At 38.2% G+C, this 19671-nt stretch overlaps 1 protein-coding gene and 1 non-coding gene across 3 annotated transcripts in view; both read right to left on the bottom strand.

The window, feature by feature from the left end:
• CFAP36 (cilia and flagella associated protein 36) overlaps positions 1-19671 on the bottom strand; it is a 119421-nt gene that overhangs the window by 42293 nt on the left and 57457 nt on the right. The window contains exons 1-2 of one of the 2 annotated variants that reach the window (XM_043987263.1): positions 4865-5236; positions 1305-1369 (exon numbers count right to left, since the gene is read on the bottom strand). In XM_043987263.1, the coding sequence (XP_043843198.1) occupies positions 1305-1369; positions 4865-4979 (180 nt within the window). In that variant the 5' untranslated portion in view covers positions 4980-5236. Of the gene's footprint in view, positions 1-1304; positions 1370-4864; positions 5237-19671 lie in introns of those variants that run through there. The other variant, XM_043987264.1, reaches the window with a different exon arrangement.
• Positions 15744-15847, bottom strand: LOC122744913. Its single transcript, XR_006355247.1, has one exon. It is a non-coding gene; the product is annotated as a U6 spliceosomal RNA (small nuclear RNA).

Consider the following 19671-nt stretch of genomic DNA (forward strand, 5'->3'; position numbering starts at 1 on the left):
CAAGTTTAATATGTAGCCATAATATAATTTTCCTGCTACTCACACTTAATCATTATAATTATATAACATTATATTACTGTAATTATAGAATCACATCATATATTATATATTAATTATATAATCATGTTATATTGAATATAATTATATAATTCATTATAACAATCATAATTCTGAGAATGAGAAAGAAAACAATATAAATCACCCTATTTCTTGTAAGCAGCAAAAGAAAAAGGAAATTCAAAGATTTTCCCAACATGCCTTAAGAAACTATCACAAAATCATTTTTGAGATGCTACGCAGAAAAAAACAGATAATAACTCGTGTATATAACATTTAAGGCTTGACTGAAGAAGTAGCCTTCTGGTTGGTTTCCTTGCCCCAAGACTCCCCACTGTAGGCCACCCTCTACTCAGCTGGAGGATTTCTTTGGCTTCTCTACCATGCCCCTGCACCAGGTACCTCCTCTCCTCATCCCTGTTCATATTTCTCCTCCCCCTTGGTCCCCTTTCAGATTCCTTTTGTGTTTTATCTTCACTTTTTAGACTGCTTAGGGACAATTAAGTGGTACATACAGTGGATAGAGTGCTGCACCTAAAGTCAGGAAGCCATCTTCAGGTGAGTTCAAATCTGGCCTCAGACATTTACTAGCTATGTAACCCTGGGCTAGTACTTAACCCTGTTTACCTCAGTTTCCTCATCTGTAAAGGGATCTGGAGAAGGAAATGGCAAATCACTCAGGAGTATCTCTGCCAAGAAAACCCCAAATGAGGTCACAAAGAATCAGAGTACTGAAAACAACTTAACAACATTAGACTAAATTCCCTGAGGTCAGGGACTGTTTGTCTGTTTTGGTTTTTTTTTTATTTGTATCCCTAGGACTTAACACGGAGTCTGAAAAACATGTTAACAAATGCTTACTGAGACTTACAAGCATTTCATCACAAAAATCATGTGAGACAGGCAGTTCAAAAAGTTAGATTCTTTGCAAAGGTAAGAAAAGTGAAGCAAAACCAGACTAAGTGACTTGCCCAATGTCATACAACTAGTGAACATCAAAGTCAGGATTCAAACCAAGGTTTTGTGACCACACTGTGTCCTTTTAACTACACTACAATGAGTGAGCGAAATACTGAAAGAACCTCTGAACTTGATGTGATTGGTGATATTGTTAGAATAGGTTTGATTTCTGTGCTATAAGTAAAAGAAATTGAAGAAGGAAAAATCTATTATGCATGACGTTTAACAACACTCAAGTTTTAATTTGCCTCTTATCAATTAAAATAATGTCAGTGAATGAAACTTGCCAGTTCTTTGTACTCCTGATGAATTTCCGTATATGTCAACTTGCTTTCTTCTTCATCATCAAAAACTAAAATTTAAGAGAAAAAAAGTAAGAAATACACCACTATACATGAAGGCATGGAAGAACAAGTTGAGATTATAATGAAAAGATCTCTATTTTAAAATTAGATTGATTCTCACTTACCTGGATATCATATAGTTGAAAATATAATTCATTATAGCATTTATGTGTTAAGGGAGTTTAGGACTCTACCTCAAAGAGTATATAATGTGAGCAAGAATAAAATATGTCAAATCGAATTACAATGGAGTCCAGATTACATTATCATGTCAGAATTTAATTGTGACAAATGATGCTTGAAATAAGTAGAGTATTTAACACACATATTTACAGTTAAAATATACATGCAAAAAATTTTTAAAAAATAATGTTTACTGAATGCCTACTATGTGTAAGCTATTCTATTTGGGACATAAAATAATATGACTCTTCTTTTACCCTTAAGAATCAATAATATAGCTAGGGAAGACAAGACATGAAATATCAATTTTTGAAGATCAGATGCCTCAAAATACTATGCTAGTAGTTGTAGTACTAAATACCATAAGATTTCAGAGAAATATGGCAAAGAAAATGCAATGAAAAAATCTCTGCTTAAAGTGAACCTTATTCTGACTTGACTGGGTACTGTTGACTTTTAAAAAGATTATTCATTATGGCATCCAAGAGTACCCAGAGGTGTGAAGGGAACTTGCTCCCATACTGTCCATTTTCTTAATTTACTGTGATATATATATAATATGTGTATATATATATATATATATATATATATAATATATATCTTCTATGTACATAATTATTTGCATGTTGTCTCTCCCATTAGAACGTAAGGTCCTTGCGGGCAGAAACAATTTTTTGCCTTTCTGTGTATTTTCATTCTCAGCGCTTAGCACAGTGCCTGACTATATGAAAGCTAGAGGGCATCTTTCTGCTCTTTAACCCACAAAAATCTATTCCCTTTTCTCCTTGGAAACTGTGCCTCCTCCATGTGCCTGTTGGGTTTTTCCATGTTTAAATGTTTCCCTTGATTTCTGCATCAACATCCAGGCCACATCATCCCTAACCATAATCCCCCGAGGCTGTCTTCTCTTCCACCTCTATACTGTTTCATTTAGCAATCTCATCAGCTCCTAAAGATCCAACTATCACGTCTATGCAGATGATCTTGAGACTTGTCCTAACCCTAGCCTTTCCTCTGACCTCCAGTCCCACATGCTTTAAGGACACCTTCAAGTGGATGTCTTAGAGACATCTTAAACTCAATATGACTGAAACCAAACCCATTATGTTTCCCCTGCCCCTCAAACCCTCCCTTCTTACTAACTACCCTACTGTCAAAAGTGCCACCATTTCCCTAATCATCCGGGTTTGTAATTTAAGTGTCATCCTCAGTTTACTCTCTCACACTGCTCCCCCTTCATATGGAGTCAATGGTCAAGTCTTGGTATTCCTACCTCCTACGTATTCCCTTCTCTTCTTTGACCCTGCAACCATTCTGCTTCACAGACCTTTATCACCTCACACCCACAGATAAAATTACTGGTGGGTCCCTTTGCCTCAAGTCTCTCCCCACTCCAGTCAGTCATCCTCCACTCAGCTGTCAAACTGATCTAACTAATATGTAGGTCCAACCATGTCACCTCTCTATGCAATCAACTCCAGTGGTTCCCTATTGCCTCCGGGATCAAATATAAAATCCTTAATTTGGTTTTTAAAGCTGTCCATAACCTGGTCCCACCCTACTTTTCCAATCTTCTTACGTTTCACAACCAACCACATACTCTGCAAACCAGTAAGTTTTCCCTTGCTGTACCTCACATGACAACCCCTCCACAATATACACACACTGAACATTTTCACTCTCTTTCTCCCATGTTTAGAATGTTCTCCCTTCTCATCTGCAATTCCTGGTTTCCCTGGCTTCCTTCAAAGTCCCACCTTCTGCAAGAAGCCTTTCCCAATCCTCCTTAATTTTAGTGTCTTCCCTCTGAGATGATCTCCAATTTACCTCGTATATATCCTGTGTGTAGAAAGCTGTTTGCATGTTGTCTCCCCCTTGCCCATCTCCTTAGACTGAAAGGTCTGACAGCAAGACTGCTGTGCCTTTCTTTGTATTCCCAAAGTTAGCACAAGGGTACCTGGCACACTGCAGACACTCAATAACTGTTATGACTAATTTACTGACATCATTGATTTCTTGTAGAAGTATGGCTACAATGAAGAGATGTGAGAAAATGCTCCCAACCCACCCCTCTGCAGAGATGGAAGATCTACAACCGTTGTGCATTGAGTATATTTTCTGGCTTTTTAGATGTACTGATCAGTTATGCTAATTTTTTCCCCTTTCTTTTCTTGTCTTTTAAAAATACCATTGTCATATGGAATGGTTCTCTGAAAGGGAGTAAGAGAGGAATTAATTATGATGTAAAAAAAGACACTAATAACTTATTTTAAAAAATAAGTACTTGACTGACTCAATTCCTTTTAGAGCAAGAGTGTTTCTAGATCCTTCTTAAGCAAGTGGTATTTCATGGCATAGTTCAAATCCTCCTTTACTTAAAAAAAAAGGTTTAAGCTCAGTGAATCCCTCTGGGTCTGGCGGCTCCATCCATCATTTAGTTGTTGGGGTAAAACTTTCAACCAGTGAAAAAGGTTTCTTGGGGCAGAAAACTGGGGATTTAGAGTTATGGGATGTCATTATGTGGAAGGGAAGCTTTTTATGTTTATGTGTGTGTATTTTTTTTTCTTTGAAATTAAGAAAACACTGGGGATGGGAGTAGGAGTGGAGGTTGGAGTGGAAATGGGAGGGTGAAGGGGTAGGAAATAGGATGGTGGAGGGATGGAAGTGGAAAATAGGAGGGTAAGGAGGTTAGGGTGAAGGAGTGGAAGTGGAGATAAACTTTGAGGAGAAGTGTGAGGAGGGAAGGATGGAGGTAGAAATGGATTCGGGGGAGCAGAGGGTTGGAGTGGGAATAGGGGGGTGGAGAAGGTGAGGGATTGTGGGGAGTGAAGGGAGTGAGGACAGGATGGAGTTGAAGTGGGTGAAGGGAAACTGGCGGGGTGGGGGTGGAAGGATGGATATGGAAGTAGACTTGAGGAGTGTGGGGAGCTGGGGTTGAGAGTGGGTACAGGGACGGGGTTGGAGGGAGTGAGGAGGGTAAGGCAGAGGTTGAGATGGAGCTGAAGGAAGGGAAGCAGGGTGTGGAAGGTGGCGGCGGAGACAAGGATGGGGGTGGAAGTAGGTGAGAAGAGGAGGATGGGGGTGGAAGGTAGAGGTGAGAAGGACATCTGGAGGAAAGTGCAGGGAAAGGGGTGAAGGGAGAGTTATGGCAGCTTCAAAACTACGCCTAAACATAGCTGACAGGTGGCGCCACGAGGACAGAGAGGAGTGAGGACCCCGCCCCAAGCTCCCCACCCGGGCCTGCGGAGAATCTAGGGGAGCTGCTTTGGGGCCCGTGTCCCCCGAGGGCGGGGCGGAGAGACGAAGGAGCGGAGCTTTACCTTCACACTTCTGTTCCATAAAGTCCAAGATGGGGATGGACCAGTCAGGGCCGCGGAGGAAGCCTGCGATGCTCTCCACGACCCACTCCACCTCCTCATCTTCTTCTGTCGCCATGGCCCCCACCCAGCAAACCCCAGGGGAGGGGCAGCTCTAGGCCCAGACACTCCCGCCCGCGCTCTCCGAGACCGGATCCGGCTGTCCCCACTGAGCCCCGGGCTGGAGTGGGGGGAGGGGGACCTAACCAGGACTGACCGAGGAGCTGCACCAGACACCCGGATGGAGGCCCCAAACCGGTTGACGTGAAACGGTCACTATGACAACGTACGTAGCTGCCTCCGCCCGGGAGGGTTCGGTAGGAATGGATTTCCTGCGCAAGGCACCCGAGGGAAGCTGCAAGGACGCTCCGGATTGGCTGGAGAAGGATTCGGGAGAGGCCAAAGGGAAGCGGGGAAGTCTCTCTGCGCAGGTGCGGGATTGGGGAGGATGGAGAAGAAGTTGCTTCCGATTTCCCGCCGAAGGAAGCGTGTTTCAAGGCTGCGCTACCATTTACTAGAGAGATGCTTCGTGGGTTCCCTGGACCCTCGCTTTCCAAGCAATGGCTGCAAGTGAAAGGACTTGGTCTAAAGTGCTAAGTAACAGCCTGGAGAGAAAATAAACCTTGCAAAATTACCCGGTTCGATCTGCGGACTCCTTCATCTTGCCATACCCAGCCTTCCCGACCCCAAATTGTGTCTTACTTTGATAGGTTCCTATTAATGGCTAACGTTTATATAGGTTCTTAACACTTACAAAGTGCTTTACAAATCATGCCATTGTCTCAAGTCACGGAACACCCCCACCCAGGCTCTTTATTTTTGTTTTCCCACCAGCTTTTCCTTTTATCTTTCTGGCTCTTCTCGGAAGTGCTTAACTGGTTTGAGGTTTTTCCAATCTGGATTTGAATCCCAGGAGCACTTTCTGTACTCAGCCGGGCGCAGTTTGACAGAGGGTCACTAACCTTTTTCTCTTTGTCATTTGGCATATGTTAATTCACTAACACTATTTCATATTTATTTAGATCTTAAAGGTTTACAAAGTTTTTTTTCTCAAAGCAAGTCCAGTACAAAGTGTATCTTGGAGATTAAGTGAATAGGGGATTAAATGGTCTAGTTAAGTAGACCTTCCTTTGAATCCGGCCTCAAACTCTTAAATAGTTCTTTGAGCCTGGGCACAGTCAAGTCACTATTTAATCTTAGCCTTAGTTTTCTCTTTCATAAAAATAATAGAACCTACCTCAGTGGGTTGTCAGGATCAGTGAGATAATGGAAGTAAATCACTTTGCAAACTTTAAAGAACTATGGAAAGGAGGTGGCTAGGTGGTGCAGTGGATAAAGCACCGGCCCTGGATTCAGGAGTACCTGAGTTCAAATCCGGCCTCAGACACTTGATACTTACTAGCTGTGTGACCCTGGGCAAGTCACTTAACCCCCATTGCCCCGCAAAAAAAAAAAAAAAAGAACTATGGAAATGCTAGCTATTATTGTGACCTGCCTAAGGTCATGCAACCTTCTTAAAATATGGGAGCAAAATAAAGGAATGCTGATTCTGAGATTAATGTTCATTCTATGGCACTTGGATACCTCTAACATGACTTTCTACTCTTATGAGGGATATTTTACACATTTTTCAGTTTGAAAAATTAAGGCAATCCATGAAATAGCTGAATTAGAAACAAAAACCCAGAAAATTCTATGAGGGGCCTTCCATTGTCCCTGAAACCTTCACTGTAAGTTTAAATTCCTATGTCTTTTGTTTTTAAAAGACCATTGTGAGATAGTATTGGAGGGATTGTGAAAATTTGTACATACTCCACACTGTTGGTAAAGCTGTGAATTGTTCAACTATTCTGGAAAACAATTTAGAATTATAGTAAAAACAAACAAACAAGTCACAGTTTCCCTACCCTTTCGTCTCGAGCAGGGCTTCTTTTTTTTTAATAGTATTTTTTTTCCAATTACATGTAGATAGTTTTAATACTCATTTTTGTAAGATTTTGAATTCCAAAATTTTTCCCTCCCTCCTTTTCCTCCCCCAGCAAGCAATCTGATATAGGCTATACATTACAGTCATGTTAAACACATTTCCACATTAGTCATGTTGTGAGAGAAGAATCAGAACAAAAGGAGAAAACCACAGGAAAAGAAACAAACAACAACAACAAAAAATCCCAACAAAAGTGAAAATAGTATGCTTCGATCTGCATTCAGACTCCATAGTTATTTTTCTGAATATGGAGAACATTTTCTATCATGGGTCTTTTGGAATTGTCTTGGATCATTGAATTGCTGAGAAGAGCTAAGTCTATCACCGTTGATCATCACACAATGTTCATATACCACAACTTGTTCAGCCATTCCCCAATCGATGGGTGTCCTCTCAATTTCCAATTCCTTTTCTCTTTTTATGATCTCTTTAGGATATAGATCTAATAGTGATATTGCTGGGTCAAAGGGTAGGCATAGTTTTATAGCCTTTTGGGCATAGTTCCAAATTGTAGAGCAGGGCTTCTTAAACTTTTTCCTCTCCCGACTCCTTTTCGCCTGAGAAATTTTTACTGGGGACAAAACAAAACAAAAAAAAAGAAAAAGAAAATGGATACTCTGAAACTTTGGCCAATCTTGGGTTCAAAGAATAAATGTAAGAATATACTTTCCTCTTATTTCCAGAGGTAGGAGACTATGGATGTGGAATTGTGCAAATCTGACTGATGTCGGTTTGTTTTGCTGATAATTTCTTTTTTATTCGTTATTATAATTGAGAGATGTAAGTGATGTAAGAACAAAAGGTATCAATACACATTTAAGAGGGGAAAAAAAGAATACTGTTGAAGACAGGAATTCTATCCAAAAAAATCCCACTTGTTTATCCTTGACTGTCTTAGTAATAGTTTGGTTTGGTTTTTTGTTTGTTTTTGGTGCAGAACTGTGATTTCATTGGCACAGAGAACTCCCTCAGTTTCCACTGAGAAACTATGCAACTCCTCTATAAGCAATGGTCTTACTCTATTCACTCTAAGTCCAGAACCAGGCTCCTTCCTCTTCCCCACTTCTAACTATAGTAAACCTTTCCTATATTCTTTTTGTGTGTGTGTGTGGGGGGGCAATGGGAATTAAGTGACTTGCCCAGGGTCACACAGCTAGTAAGTGTCAAGTGTCTGAGGCCAGATTTGAACTCAGGTACTTCTGAATCCAGGGCCGGTGCTTTATCCACTGTGCCACCTAGCTGCCCCAACCTTTCCTATATTCTTGATCTGACAGGTAACATTCCATTCTTAGGGGTAGTCTTAAAAATACCAATGGCAACAAAAGCATTATTTTAAAATGTAAAGCTCAGTTGTACAGAAATTTTGTTTTTGACCTCGTTAATTACTACCTTTGGTATTCTGAATTCAACTTCCAAATAAACAAATAATAATAAGACAACTATTTTAGTCCTATAAGCTACCATTTATCTAAGCTGCAGAATGAGTAAAAAATCCTAAATTATATGTTCTTTGCCAATAGTTTCACTTGATTACTTGTTTTACATAACAGCAAGGGGGTGGATAAACTTGCTGTGGGTTGGCAAATAAATGATTACCTGCCACATTTTAAAATTCTTTAGTGGTATCTTAGGTTTGGGAACCCTGTTTAGGATCATTTCTGGCCTACCTGTTCTCAATAGCATCAAAGAACTCAAACATTTTTTTCATTCTAAATATTGTTCCTAATTTAGAAATATTTCTATGATATATAAAAAATTCAGTTGCTCAAATTAAGTTGCAGCATGGGAGAAAAGGATGGTTTAGTGTAGAGAATTCTAAATTTGGAATCCAGAATTTGCATCCTGTATCAGATATTTACCAGATACATGATCATGGACAAATTTTTTAACCTCCCTGAACCTCAGTTTCCTCATCTGTAAAATGAGATGAGTAACTTTAGTACCCGGTACATAGGGTTCACAAAATAACAGAATTTTAGAATCAGAAAGAATGCCAAATTCCAGCTGGTTGATTTTTTTAAACATAATGAAATTATAATACTTCACATTGGTTTAAGATTTGCAAAGCACTTGCCTCACAACAAACATGTAACTTAAGTAGTGAAGAAATTACTATCCCCACTTTGCAGATAAGGAAACAGGGGCTTAGAGATATTAAGTAAATCACCCCAAATTATACAACTATTAAACATCATCCCTGGTTCCAAATTAGATCTCTCAATTTAACTGAATAATTCAACAAGCATTTACATATCTAAGTGCAAAACACTCTACTAGGCACTGGGAACACAATCACAGAACATTGAACAGTCCCTGTACTCAATGAACTCTCCTGACTTGAAATCCATTGTTCTTTTCACTATACCTATTATATTATTTTCTGGTTTTTTGTTTTTATTTGAGGCAATTGGGGTTAAGTGACTTGCCCAGGGTCACACAGCTAGTAAGTGTTAAGTGTCTGAGGCCGGACTTGAACTCAGGTATTCCTGACTCCAGGGCCGGTGCTCTATCCACTGCGTCACCTAGCTGCCCCTCTATTATATTATTTTCAAGCTGCTGTGGACTCCATTTCTCTTTTCTACCAATCCTGAGCATTCTCCACTATTTATTCTTTGTTACAACTTTTGCTCTTTAGTCAGGACTTTTTTTTATTCCCTACTGACTTTTTTTTTAATAATAAACATTTTTATTTAAAGCTTCAAATTTTATCCCTCCTTCCCTTCCTTCCTCTCTTCCCTCCCCGAGGCAGTGAGCAATCAGATATAGGTTATACATGTGAAATTATGTAAATTATCATATTGGTAGTTTTGTATAAGAAAATTTGAGTAAAAGAAAAAAATGAAAGAAAGTAGAAAATAGAATGCTTCAGTCTGTGTTCAGTGACTATCAGTTCTTTCTTTAGAGGTGAATAGTATGCTTCATTGTTAGTCCTTTGGGATTTTGGGGGGGTCATTGTTATGTTGAAAATAGTTTAAGTCATTCATAGTTCTTCAACAAACGATATTGCAACCATCTTATCTTTCCACAGAGATCTGAGGCAGCAGGGCAGGGGATTCATCATTATTTCCAACAATAAAACACATTCATGGAATTTTAACAAATTACTGTTTTATCAAGCAACATTGAAGAAATCAACACACAAACTAACAACTTTTGTTCTAACTCTCTGGGCCTCTATTTCATCTGTAAAATGAGAGGAATGGGCTGGAAGAACTCCAAGCTGCCTTCATGCTCTAGGTCTATGATTCTATTCAATGTTAAGCCCCATTTTCAGGATTTCCTATAATCCTACTACAAATGATAATGTTCTAATCTTTCCATATAAAAAGCAAAATGTGTATGAGTATTTTAATCTCAGCTGACACAGTTTTTGAAATATGGTACTATGTCAAAGCCTGTTAGCATACTTGCATTTCTAAATGAACTTTTGTATTCAATGCAAAGGTGGCAATAAAGGCAGTAAAGTAAAATCTAGTACTGTGTCTTGCTTCTCGTAACTGATTTCTGATACCTTGATATATGAATGAAATACTAGTTAGATGCCAGGTGAATAAAATAGTAGCATTGGTAGAAAGGAATTTCAGCTTGGGTAAAACCCTGGAAGCATTGAATGTGTATTACCTGGGCATATATGTTTCCTCTCCTACCAGAAGAGTAAATTTATGGAAGAGTTTATCTTTATGTGGGCAGTTAGCTTGTACAGTAGATAGAGTGTTGGGGCTGACATCAGGAAGACTTATCTTCCTTAGTTCAAATCTGGCTTCAGATACTAGCTATGAGATCCTGGGCAAGTCACTTAACCCTGTTTGCCTTAGTTCCTCATCTATAAAATGAGCTGGAGAAGGAAATGGCAAACCACTCCAGAACCTTTGCCAAGAAAACCCCAAATGGGATCAATGAAGAACAAAATTACCTTTATGTATGTGAGGGAAGTTTTCCTCATCATTATTTATTTTGCTTTGCTATTTAAGTATATTTTGCTTTGAATTCGTGACCCCTTTTGTTGGTGAGCTATGGTTCTGAATATTTGCTGGACCCACAACTGAGGGGGTCCAGGAGTATAAGCTAATGTAATGGGGATCTGGTATATGTACAGATACCATCAGCTTGCTAAATAGTGTCTCCATATTGAGGATACTAAGGAGATGCTTCCTTAGGAATCATGATGATATGTGAAAGAAATGTCTTAGAGAGACAGAAACATATGTGACCCTTCTATAACTGGTTCAGGCTGGCTCACCACACGGTTAGAAATAGCATTTTTTCCACTGGCTATGCGGCCAGAACTGACGACATCTTCGAAAGAGCCTGAGTCAGCACCATTACTTTTTTTCTTCACTGTATTTCACTATAATATAGTGATGCAATACATCTGGTTGGGAGACCATGTGGTAACAGGAAGGTCCTTAGTGCCCTCCCCAATCCATGCCATATGGTCCCAGAGAAATGAGGCATTCTTGGCCTTTTTGTTCTTTCTTTCCCATTCTAGTTTCAAGGAGTGGAGTCTCTCACATTGGGAATTTCAAAGCCACAGGAATCTAGGAGTTGAATCTAGGCCAGATGTTACAGCCAGTAGACCACCAATGTCCCAAGGAACAAGGAGCAATCACTGAGACTGACCTTCAGGACACCAGTTTAGTGGAGGAAATAATTGGGTATAGATTGCTGCTTATGGATAACCACTGCTACATAGAAATTGAGCTAATTATGAACATAATTCTTCCTCCTCTACTCACTTCAGTGGAGATAGACCACTGAAGTATTGGGGGGAAAATGTTTTTGCACTTCTTCTTGCTATATCTTTGAAGTAACAAACATTTTGTAAAAACTACCAGGTGTTAAGTAGTTAAATGGACTTGGGGAGAGGGCTAGTCACTGCCCCCTAGTAACTGAGAGAAAAACTGTTGGTAGAAATTTGTGCCAATATCTTATTTCTCAAATATATGGAAAACTGAATCAAATTTATGAGAATGCAAGTCACTCCTCAATTGATTAATGGTCAAATATATGAACAGCAGCTTTTAAATGAAGAAAATAAAAACTATTGGGGGAAGCGAGGTGGCACAGTGGATAAAGCACTGACCCCAGATTCAGGAGGACGAGTTCAAATCTGGTCTCAGACACTTGACACTTACTAGCAGTGTGACCCTGGGCTAGTCACTTAACCCCCCATTGCCCCACCTCCTCAAAAGAAATCAAAACTATGAAAAATCATATAAAATGTTCTAAATCACTATTGATTAGAGAAATGCAAATTAAAATAACTCTGAATTACCACCTCATGCCTATCAGATTGACTAATATGACAGAAAAGAAAAATTATAAATGTCAGAGAGGATGTGGAAAAATTGGAACACTAACACACTGTTGATCCAACCATTCTGAAGAGCAATTTGGAACTATGCCCAAAGGGCAGTCAAACTGTGCATACATTTTCATCCAGCATTACTGCTACCTACTTAATCTGTATTCCAAAGAGATCATAAAAAAGGGAAAAAGGACCTACTTGTACAAAAATATTTATAGCAGCTCTCTCTGTGGTGGCAAAAAATTGGAAACTGAAGTGATGCCCATCAATTGCTGAATGGCAGAACAAGTTGTGGTATATGAATGTAATGAAATATTGTTGTGCTATAAGAAATGATAAGGGGCCTGATTTCAGAAAAACCTGGAAAGACTTACATGAACTGATGCTGAGTGAAGTGAGCAGAACCAGAAAACATACACAGTAACAACAACATTATGTGATAATCAACTATGATAGACTTAGCTCTTCTCAGCAATATAATGATCCAAGACAGTTCCAAAGGATTTATGATGGAAAATGCTATCCACTTCCAGAGAAAGAACTGACAGAATTTGAATGCATATGAGAGCATACTATTTTCATTTTCTAATTTTTGCGTGTTTTTACCTTTTAGTCTGTTTCTTCTTTCACAACATGACTAATGTAGAAATATGTTTTACATGATTGCATATGTATAACCTATATCAAATTGCTTTCAGCTACTATCATGACTCTGGTAACTACCTGGGTCTATAAGATGCATCTCAAAAGATTTACTTTATCCCTATCACCACAACCCAAAGAACAGGTTGAGTTCAAGAAACAGAGTCTAAGCAGAAACAAAAGCATTCAAAAATAGAATTAATGTAATCCTGAAGGCTTCTGCTGGCTGGTGAGGTGAAGATGTGGGTCCTGACTCACAAACAGAGCTAAAATGGCCAGAAGACTATGATTAAAACAACTGACACCTCTCCATACATGGAGATGGACAGATAGCAACAATAATTGATAAACAATGAGTAAATAGCAATGTAGGCTAGAAGAAAGTAACCCATAGAGAAACTAACAAATGACAGCACAACAGCAGATATGACCAAGCTTGCAATACAACAACCTACAATCCCAGACTAATCTACCAGACTGAGAAGATGATATCAGGGGCCCTTTGGGTCTGTCCTTTTCCTTGTAATATGTACATATGATCTACCCTTCAAGTCTCAGCTAAAATCCCACCTTTTACATTAAATCTTTCCCAATCCCCCTTAATTTTAGTGCTTTCCTTTGTTGAATTATCTCCAATTTATCTTGTCTATATCTGGTATATATATGGTTGTTTGCATGTTGCCTCTCACATTAGACTGAGCTAGTTGAGGGCAGGGACTGTTTTTTGCCTTTCTTTGTATCCCCAGCTTGGTACATAATAAGTGCTTAGTTAATAAATGCTTATTGACTTGACTACCTCAGCTTTATATTCCCAGTACTGACAATTGTGGCATTATGTTTACATTTTACTAAAAGTTTTAATAAAATAACTACCATTTGGTTTTGCTTTGTTCAGAATTGTTGCTTGACATTTTTAATGTAATTTTATTTTCTCAGGAAATAGAAAATCTCATAATTCCAGAGAAATAAATGAACCTCACTTAACATTTATGTAAGAATTAATTTATTTCAAAATAACTTATAAAATTATATAGATTATGAAATATATAGTAGCTAGGGAGCTATAGTGCTTCCTAAGATGTAAATTGGATCACAGAAAAGCTGAACTTGCTTATAACCTGTATTTGACACATTAATTATATGTTTCATGCAGATAAAATAAATTCTTTGCTTACTTTATAAAGATATAGGCAGGGGCAGCTAGGTGGCGCAGTGGATAAAGCACTCATCCTGGATTCAAGAGTACCTGAGTTCAAATCTGGCCTCGGACACTTGACACTTACTAGCTGTGTGACCCTGGGCAAATCACTTAACCCTCATTGCCCCACAAAAAAAAAAAATAATTAAAAAAAAAAAGGATATAGGAAGAAGCCAATAGTGTTATGTAGTTCTATGAACCAGTGACTCCCGAATTTTTATAAAGAACTTATTGACTTTAAATACTTATTGATGAATACAAAATTAAGTTGCTACCAGAGCCTATTGCTTAGGCTACCCTGGAAAATACTTTGGAAGATGTTGCTAATTCATAATACAGCCTACTTTCTTAGAATGCTTAGCCATATAGCATATATTATTATGCTTTTTATCTGAAGATAGAATTGATTTTCTCTTCATTTTCAATTTTAATGTGAAAAAACATTTAGTAAGTGCTTGTTTGGGGCAGCACATTGTACTAGGTACTGGGGCAATACAAAGTTTTAGATAAGACCAGGTCTCTAAACCAAATGAAGCTTATGGTCTTGTAGGAAGATATGACAAGGGGAAGGGGTGAGGAGAGAGAAGAGGAGAAAGGGAGGAAAGTGAGAACAAAAATACAGAATAATTATGAATGAATGGATGAACGAATAAACAAACAAGTGAACAATGAATGAAAAAAAAACATTTATTATGCCTTACTATGTGCCAAGCACGTGGTACTAAGTCCTAAGAGATAAGAACAAACAAAAAACAAGACAGTCCTTTTTCTCAAAGAGCTCACACTTTTCTTTTTGTTTTTTTTTTTGTTTTTTTTTTTTATGAGGCAATTGGGGTTAAGTGACTTGCCCAGGGTCACACAGCTAGTAAGTGTTAAGTGTCTGAGGCCCGGATTTGAACTCAGGTACTCCCGAGCCGGATGCTCTATCCACTGCGCCACCAAGCTGCTCCCAAAGAGCTCACACTTTATAAAGTGGAGGTAGAACATGTAAAAAAAAAAAATTAGCTTTCAGGAAAGTATGAAAAGCCATAGAAATCGTTACTGACAAGGTCCAAGAGTCCATTAGGGTGCATCAGTAGGTCAGATGTACAATGCCAGAGCAAATTAAGGACTAGAGTATCCTCGGACACAGCGTCAGGGCAGTGAGGCCTAGTAGATCTCCATATCACCTGAAAGAATGACTAGGTGATTCTCATCTCGTTTAAATCGTTGTGAACAATCAAGCAACTGGTTGGATTCTGGGTGGCCTTGGGTAGGGGAAAGGGTGAAGACAAGGGCAGGTCTTCTGAATGCTCAGCCATCTAGACATTTTTAGAGATTTGTTACCTTTTAGAGAAGCACAAATTGTCATGAACCATCCAAGTTAGGAGAAGGTAGTTACTGCCTGGAAATATAACAGGAAACTTAATGAAGCTAGTTGTATTTAAATTTGGTTTGAAAGGATGAGAAGAAAATTCAAAAAGAATGGAGAATGGGAGGGGAAGAAGACACGTTAGGCAGAGAAATAGTAATGAGCAGAGGCTTGTGCACCAGGGCATATTTGAAGGCATTGGAAGTTGTTCAATTTGATTAGAAACCAAAAAAAAACCAATTTGATAAAACAGTAGAAACATATGTAAAGGGTAGAATATGAGACTGAAAAAGAAGGCCTGCCAAAGTTTGTGGGCAGTCTTCATGGTGACACAAGGCACCTAATGTATTTTTTTTTTTAAATATGGAACGCTTCACGAGTTTGCGTGTCATCTTGCGCAGGGCCTGCTAATCTTCTCTGTATTGTTCCAATTTTAGTATATGTGCTGCTGAAGCGAGCACCAAATGTAGTTTTTTAGGTGTTTGTTTGTTTGTTTTGGGTTTTTGTCCAGACGTGATTTTATTACTGTAAGGAACTTTTTGGGGGAGGTAAGGCAATTGGGGTTAAATGACTTGCCCAAGGTCACGCAGCTAGTAAGTGTTAAGTGTTTGAGGTCAAATTTGAACTAGGTCCTCCCGAATTCCAGGGCAGTGCTCTATCCACTACACCACTAGCTGCCCCCTGTAAGGAACTTTTGGGAAGGAAATTCCTCCTCAATGCAAATCACAGCAGCTCAGTCTTAGAAATTGCCTGAATAGACTTCAAAAGGTTAATTTTGTAATTTTTTTTACATACTTAATAAAACCCTGTTTATGGTCTGACACTGCCTATACACTAACTTTGGCCAGCTAAATTTTAAAGCACCCTGGAGGGAAAATATGCTTTACCAATATTATCAGGTGAAAATAGCTGAAAAGTGTTTCTCACTGTGCCCATAACATAGTAGATGCTTAATAAATGCTTACTTCTTCCCCCGCTTCTTTTTTGTTGTATTTTTTGGTGAAGCAATTGGGGAGTTAAGTGACTTGCCCAGGGTCACACAGCTAGCAAGTGTCAAGGGTCCGAGGTCAGATTTGAACTCAGGTCCTCCTGGTGCCTTATCTACTGCCCCCTCTTCTTTCCAGAAGATCCTAGATGCTAGAATTCATTTCCTTTAGTTTGACATCATCTGCCTCATGACTGTCTGGTCTGTACTAACAGTAGTTTTTTTCCCCTTGTGTAAATGATGTATAGGTTTTAATGGAGAATATAGAATAATCTGAACATGTTTTTAGGAGATATTAGACTAGTACTTTAGAAAATAATAATGCTAACTGACACATATTTACTCAGTCTCATGAACATCATTTTAATTTTCTGAGCCTTTTTGCCATCTGTAACATTTGCCATCTGAACAGTAATATTAAAATAAGTATCAGGGTTATAAAGATTAATTCTTATTTGTAAATGCTTAAAGATGAAAATTGCTAACAAAGGATAGAATTAGCAGCTGTGTGATGTTATAGACTAGAATTAGCAGCTGTATCAGGAAACTCTTTTCAAACAGGTTCATTAAATCCATTATAATCATACTTCAAATCTCTCCAAAAATATTGCATTAATATGCATGTTTTACAGTCTCTTCATCCAGCTTCTTCCTATTCTTCTAATTATATGTTTTAGTGTGTATAGCATTGTATCAGGCTAATTAATATTCCTTCATATATCTTATAGGTACAGTTTTAGCTCTTGTATTTTAGAGATACCAAAGGTCTGAATGACACTTTGTAAACCTCTGTTATAATAGGATAAAGGAATTATCTAAGAGAATATCTTTTGATAAACAGATCTTAATGTCTATTTTTAGAGTGTGCGACTTAGAATATGGTTGTTTGAGGCTGAAACTGTCAATTAACAGTTTAATTTAACCTTTTTAGCTGGTAGAAATAATGGTAACAACGAAATATTTTTTAAATTAAACGTTAACATTTAATTTCCTGTGAAATTCACCATTATTGGTAAAAATTGCACAAGTAATCATCAATATGGATCTATTATGATTATAGCTTACTTAAAACGACACTAAAAATGCATATCATGCCATTACGAAAATATTTGCTGTAAATAGCAAGTAGCAGGTTGGGGTGACGATCACCTTAGTAAGTCACTGGGTGCTTAGATAACCTTCATAGACAGCATCCCATCTATCTAATCACTGCCCTAGAATCATTGGAAACTGGAAAACTGAAGGACTAGAACCATGTTTGGTGAAAAATGTGCCAAGGAGCTTCAAATAGTTCCACTTTACACTAAGTATAGTTAGGACTGCCCGTAATTTGTAACATGGGAGTGCCTAGCCCCCTCCTACTTTCCAGTCTTCTACACCTTATTCTTTGAACTCAGTGCACTGACCTCCTTGCTGTTCCACAACAAATTCTCCTTCTCTGGGCTAGAAGCCTTTCCACAGGCTGTTCCTCACAACTGGAATGGTTCTCCTTCCTCAACTCCACGTACTGATTTCCCTGACTGCCTTCAATTCCCAAGTAAAATGCCATTTTCTACAGGAAGTTTTTCTCAATGCCTCAATTTTAATTGCCTTTCCTCTCTTAATTATTTCTTATTTATTCTGGCATGTAGCTTGTTTGTATTATTTGTTTGCCTCTTGTCTTCTTCAGGAGATTGTAAGCTCCTTGAGGACAGAGACTCTCTTTTGCTTCTTTTATATACCAGGGCTTAGCACAGTTCCTGGTACTTAGTAGGCACTTAATAAATGCTTATCAATTGACTGACTGACTTGTGGGAATCCTGATTTTGGTTCTTATTATTTTATATTTTTATTCCTAGTTACTTGAATAATTTTTTTTCTTTGACCTGAAAACTCTGGGTTTTGGCTATAATGTTTCTGGGTCTATTCAGTTTGGTAGTTCTTTCTGGAGGTGATTCATGGATTCTTTCTATCTTCAACTTTCCCTCTGGCTCTAATAATTTTGGGCAGCTTTATGATTTATTGAAATATAATAGACAGGATTTCTTATTTGATTATGGTTTTCAGGGAGTCCATTGATTTTTAAATTACCATGCCATTTCAGTTTGCTAGGTCAGTGTGTTTCTGATAGTAGATATAGCATTTGTTCTTTTAATATTTTGTCTTCTGATTTTACTCTAATATTTATTATTACCTCATTATAACATTGACTTCTGTTTTCTTTGTTCTGTTTTTCAGGGTGCCAGCTACTTAGGTATTTTCATCTGTTTTTTGTTGTTGTTGTAAACTATTTTCTTCCTAAGTGTTCAAATTTCACTTCTTAAAATTTTTCATTTTAAAATTTTCATTTAAAAAATTCTATTTAGCTCTCCTTCAATTATTTCATTTATTCTTTGACTCCTTGTAGTCAACTTATTTTTTTTTTCTTCATAGTTATATTCATCTAGGATTTTATCCTGAGATTCTTTCACTTATGGTATTTCTCATTATAGTAGAAGTTTTCTTACATTTGCTTATGTTCTATAATTTCAATTCTTAGATAAAAGTCTTTATGTCAGAGCTTCCTCCCTCCTACACCATTATATGGGTTTAAGGTTATGGAATAGACCCGGGCGCTGTCTCCTGATCTTGTTCCTGCTGCATGTTCTGTTGTTGTATTGGGCTAGGTCATAAATCTACCCCAGTCTAGAAGCCATTGGCTAATAGACCTTATGTGGAATATTGCCCTCAAAAACTGAAATGTTTTCCTTCTTCAACCTCCACCTACTGACTTCCCTGACTGCCTTCACGTCCCAAGTAAAATCCATTTTCTACAGGAAGTCTTTCTCAATGGCATCTTAATTTTAATGCCTTCTCTCGGTGTCTTAATTATTTCCTATTTATTCTGCATAAAACTTGTTTGTACGTGGTTTTTTTTTGTTTTGTTTTGGTTTATTTTTTGCAAAGGCCAGTCCTTGCATTTTCCACAGTTCTGTCTTGGGTCAGTAGTTCTAGTCTAGGGGGTTAGGATGCAGAGATAACGTTGACACAAGCCAAGGCCACTACCTTCCATGTGTAGTTTCCACTTCCCCCTTGCCCCCCCCCCTTTTTAATATTTCCCCCATGCTGATCCCACTGGCCTTGTCTATTTGCTTGGATAGTTACTTAGCAGGAGTTGATAAATTCAGAGCTCAGTATCTAGAGCAGCCTAACCAAGATCATGCTAGTTTTAGTTTAGGCTTGCAACTGATAGAGATCAGTTTTCTTGTGCAGCCACCTAACCAGAAGTTAATGACTTCAGGCCATAGCTGCATAGATTCCAAAACCATTTAATTAATTTTC

The sequence above is a fragment of the Dromiciops gliroides genome, chromosome 2 (genome assembly GCF_019393635.1).
Source record: "Dromiciops gliroides isolate mDroGli1 chromosome 2, mDroGli1.pri, whole genome shotgun sequence".
Taxonomy (NCBI): Eukaryota; Metazoa; Chordata; class Mammalia; order Microbiotheria; family Microbiotheriidae; genus Dromiciops; species Dromiciops gliroides.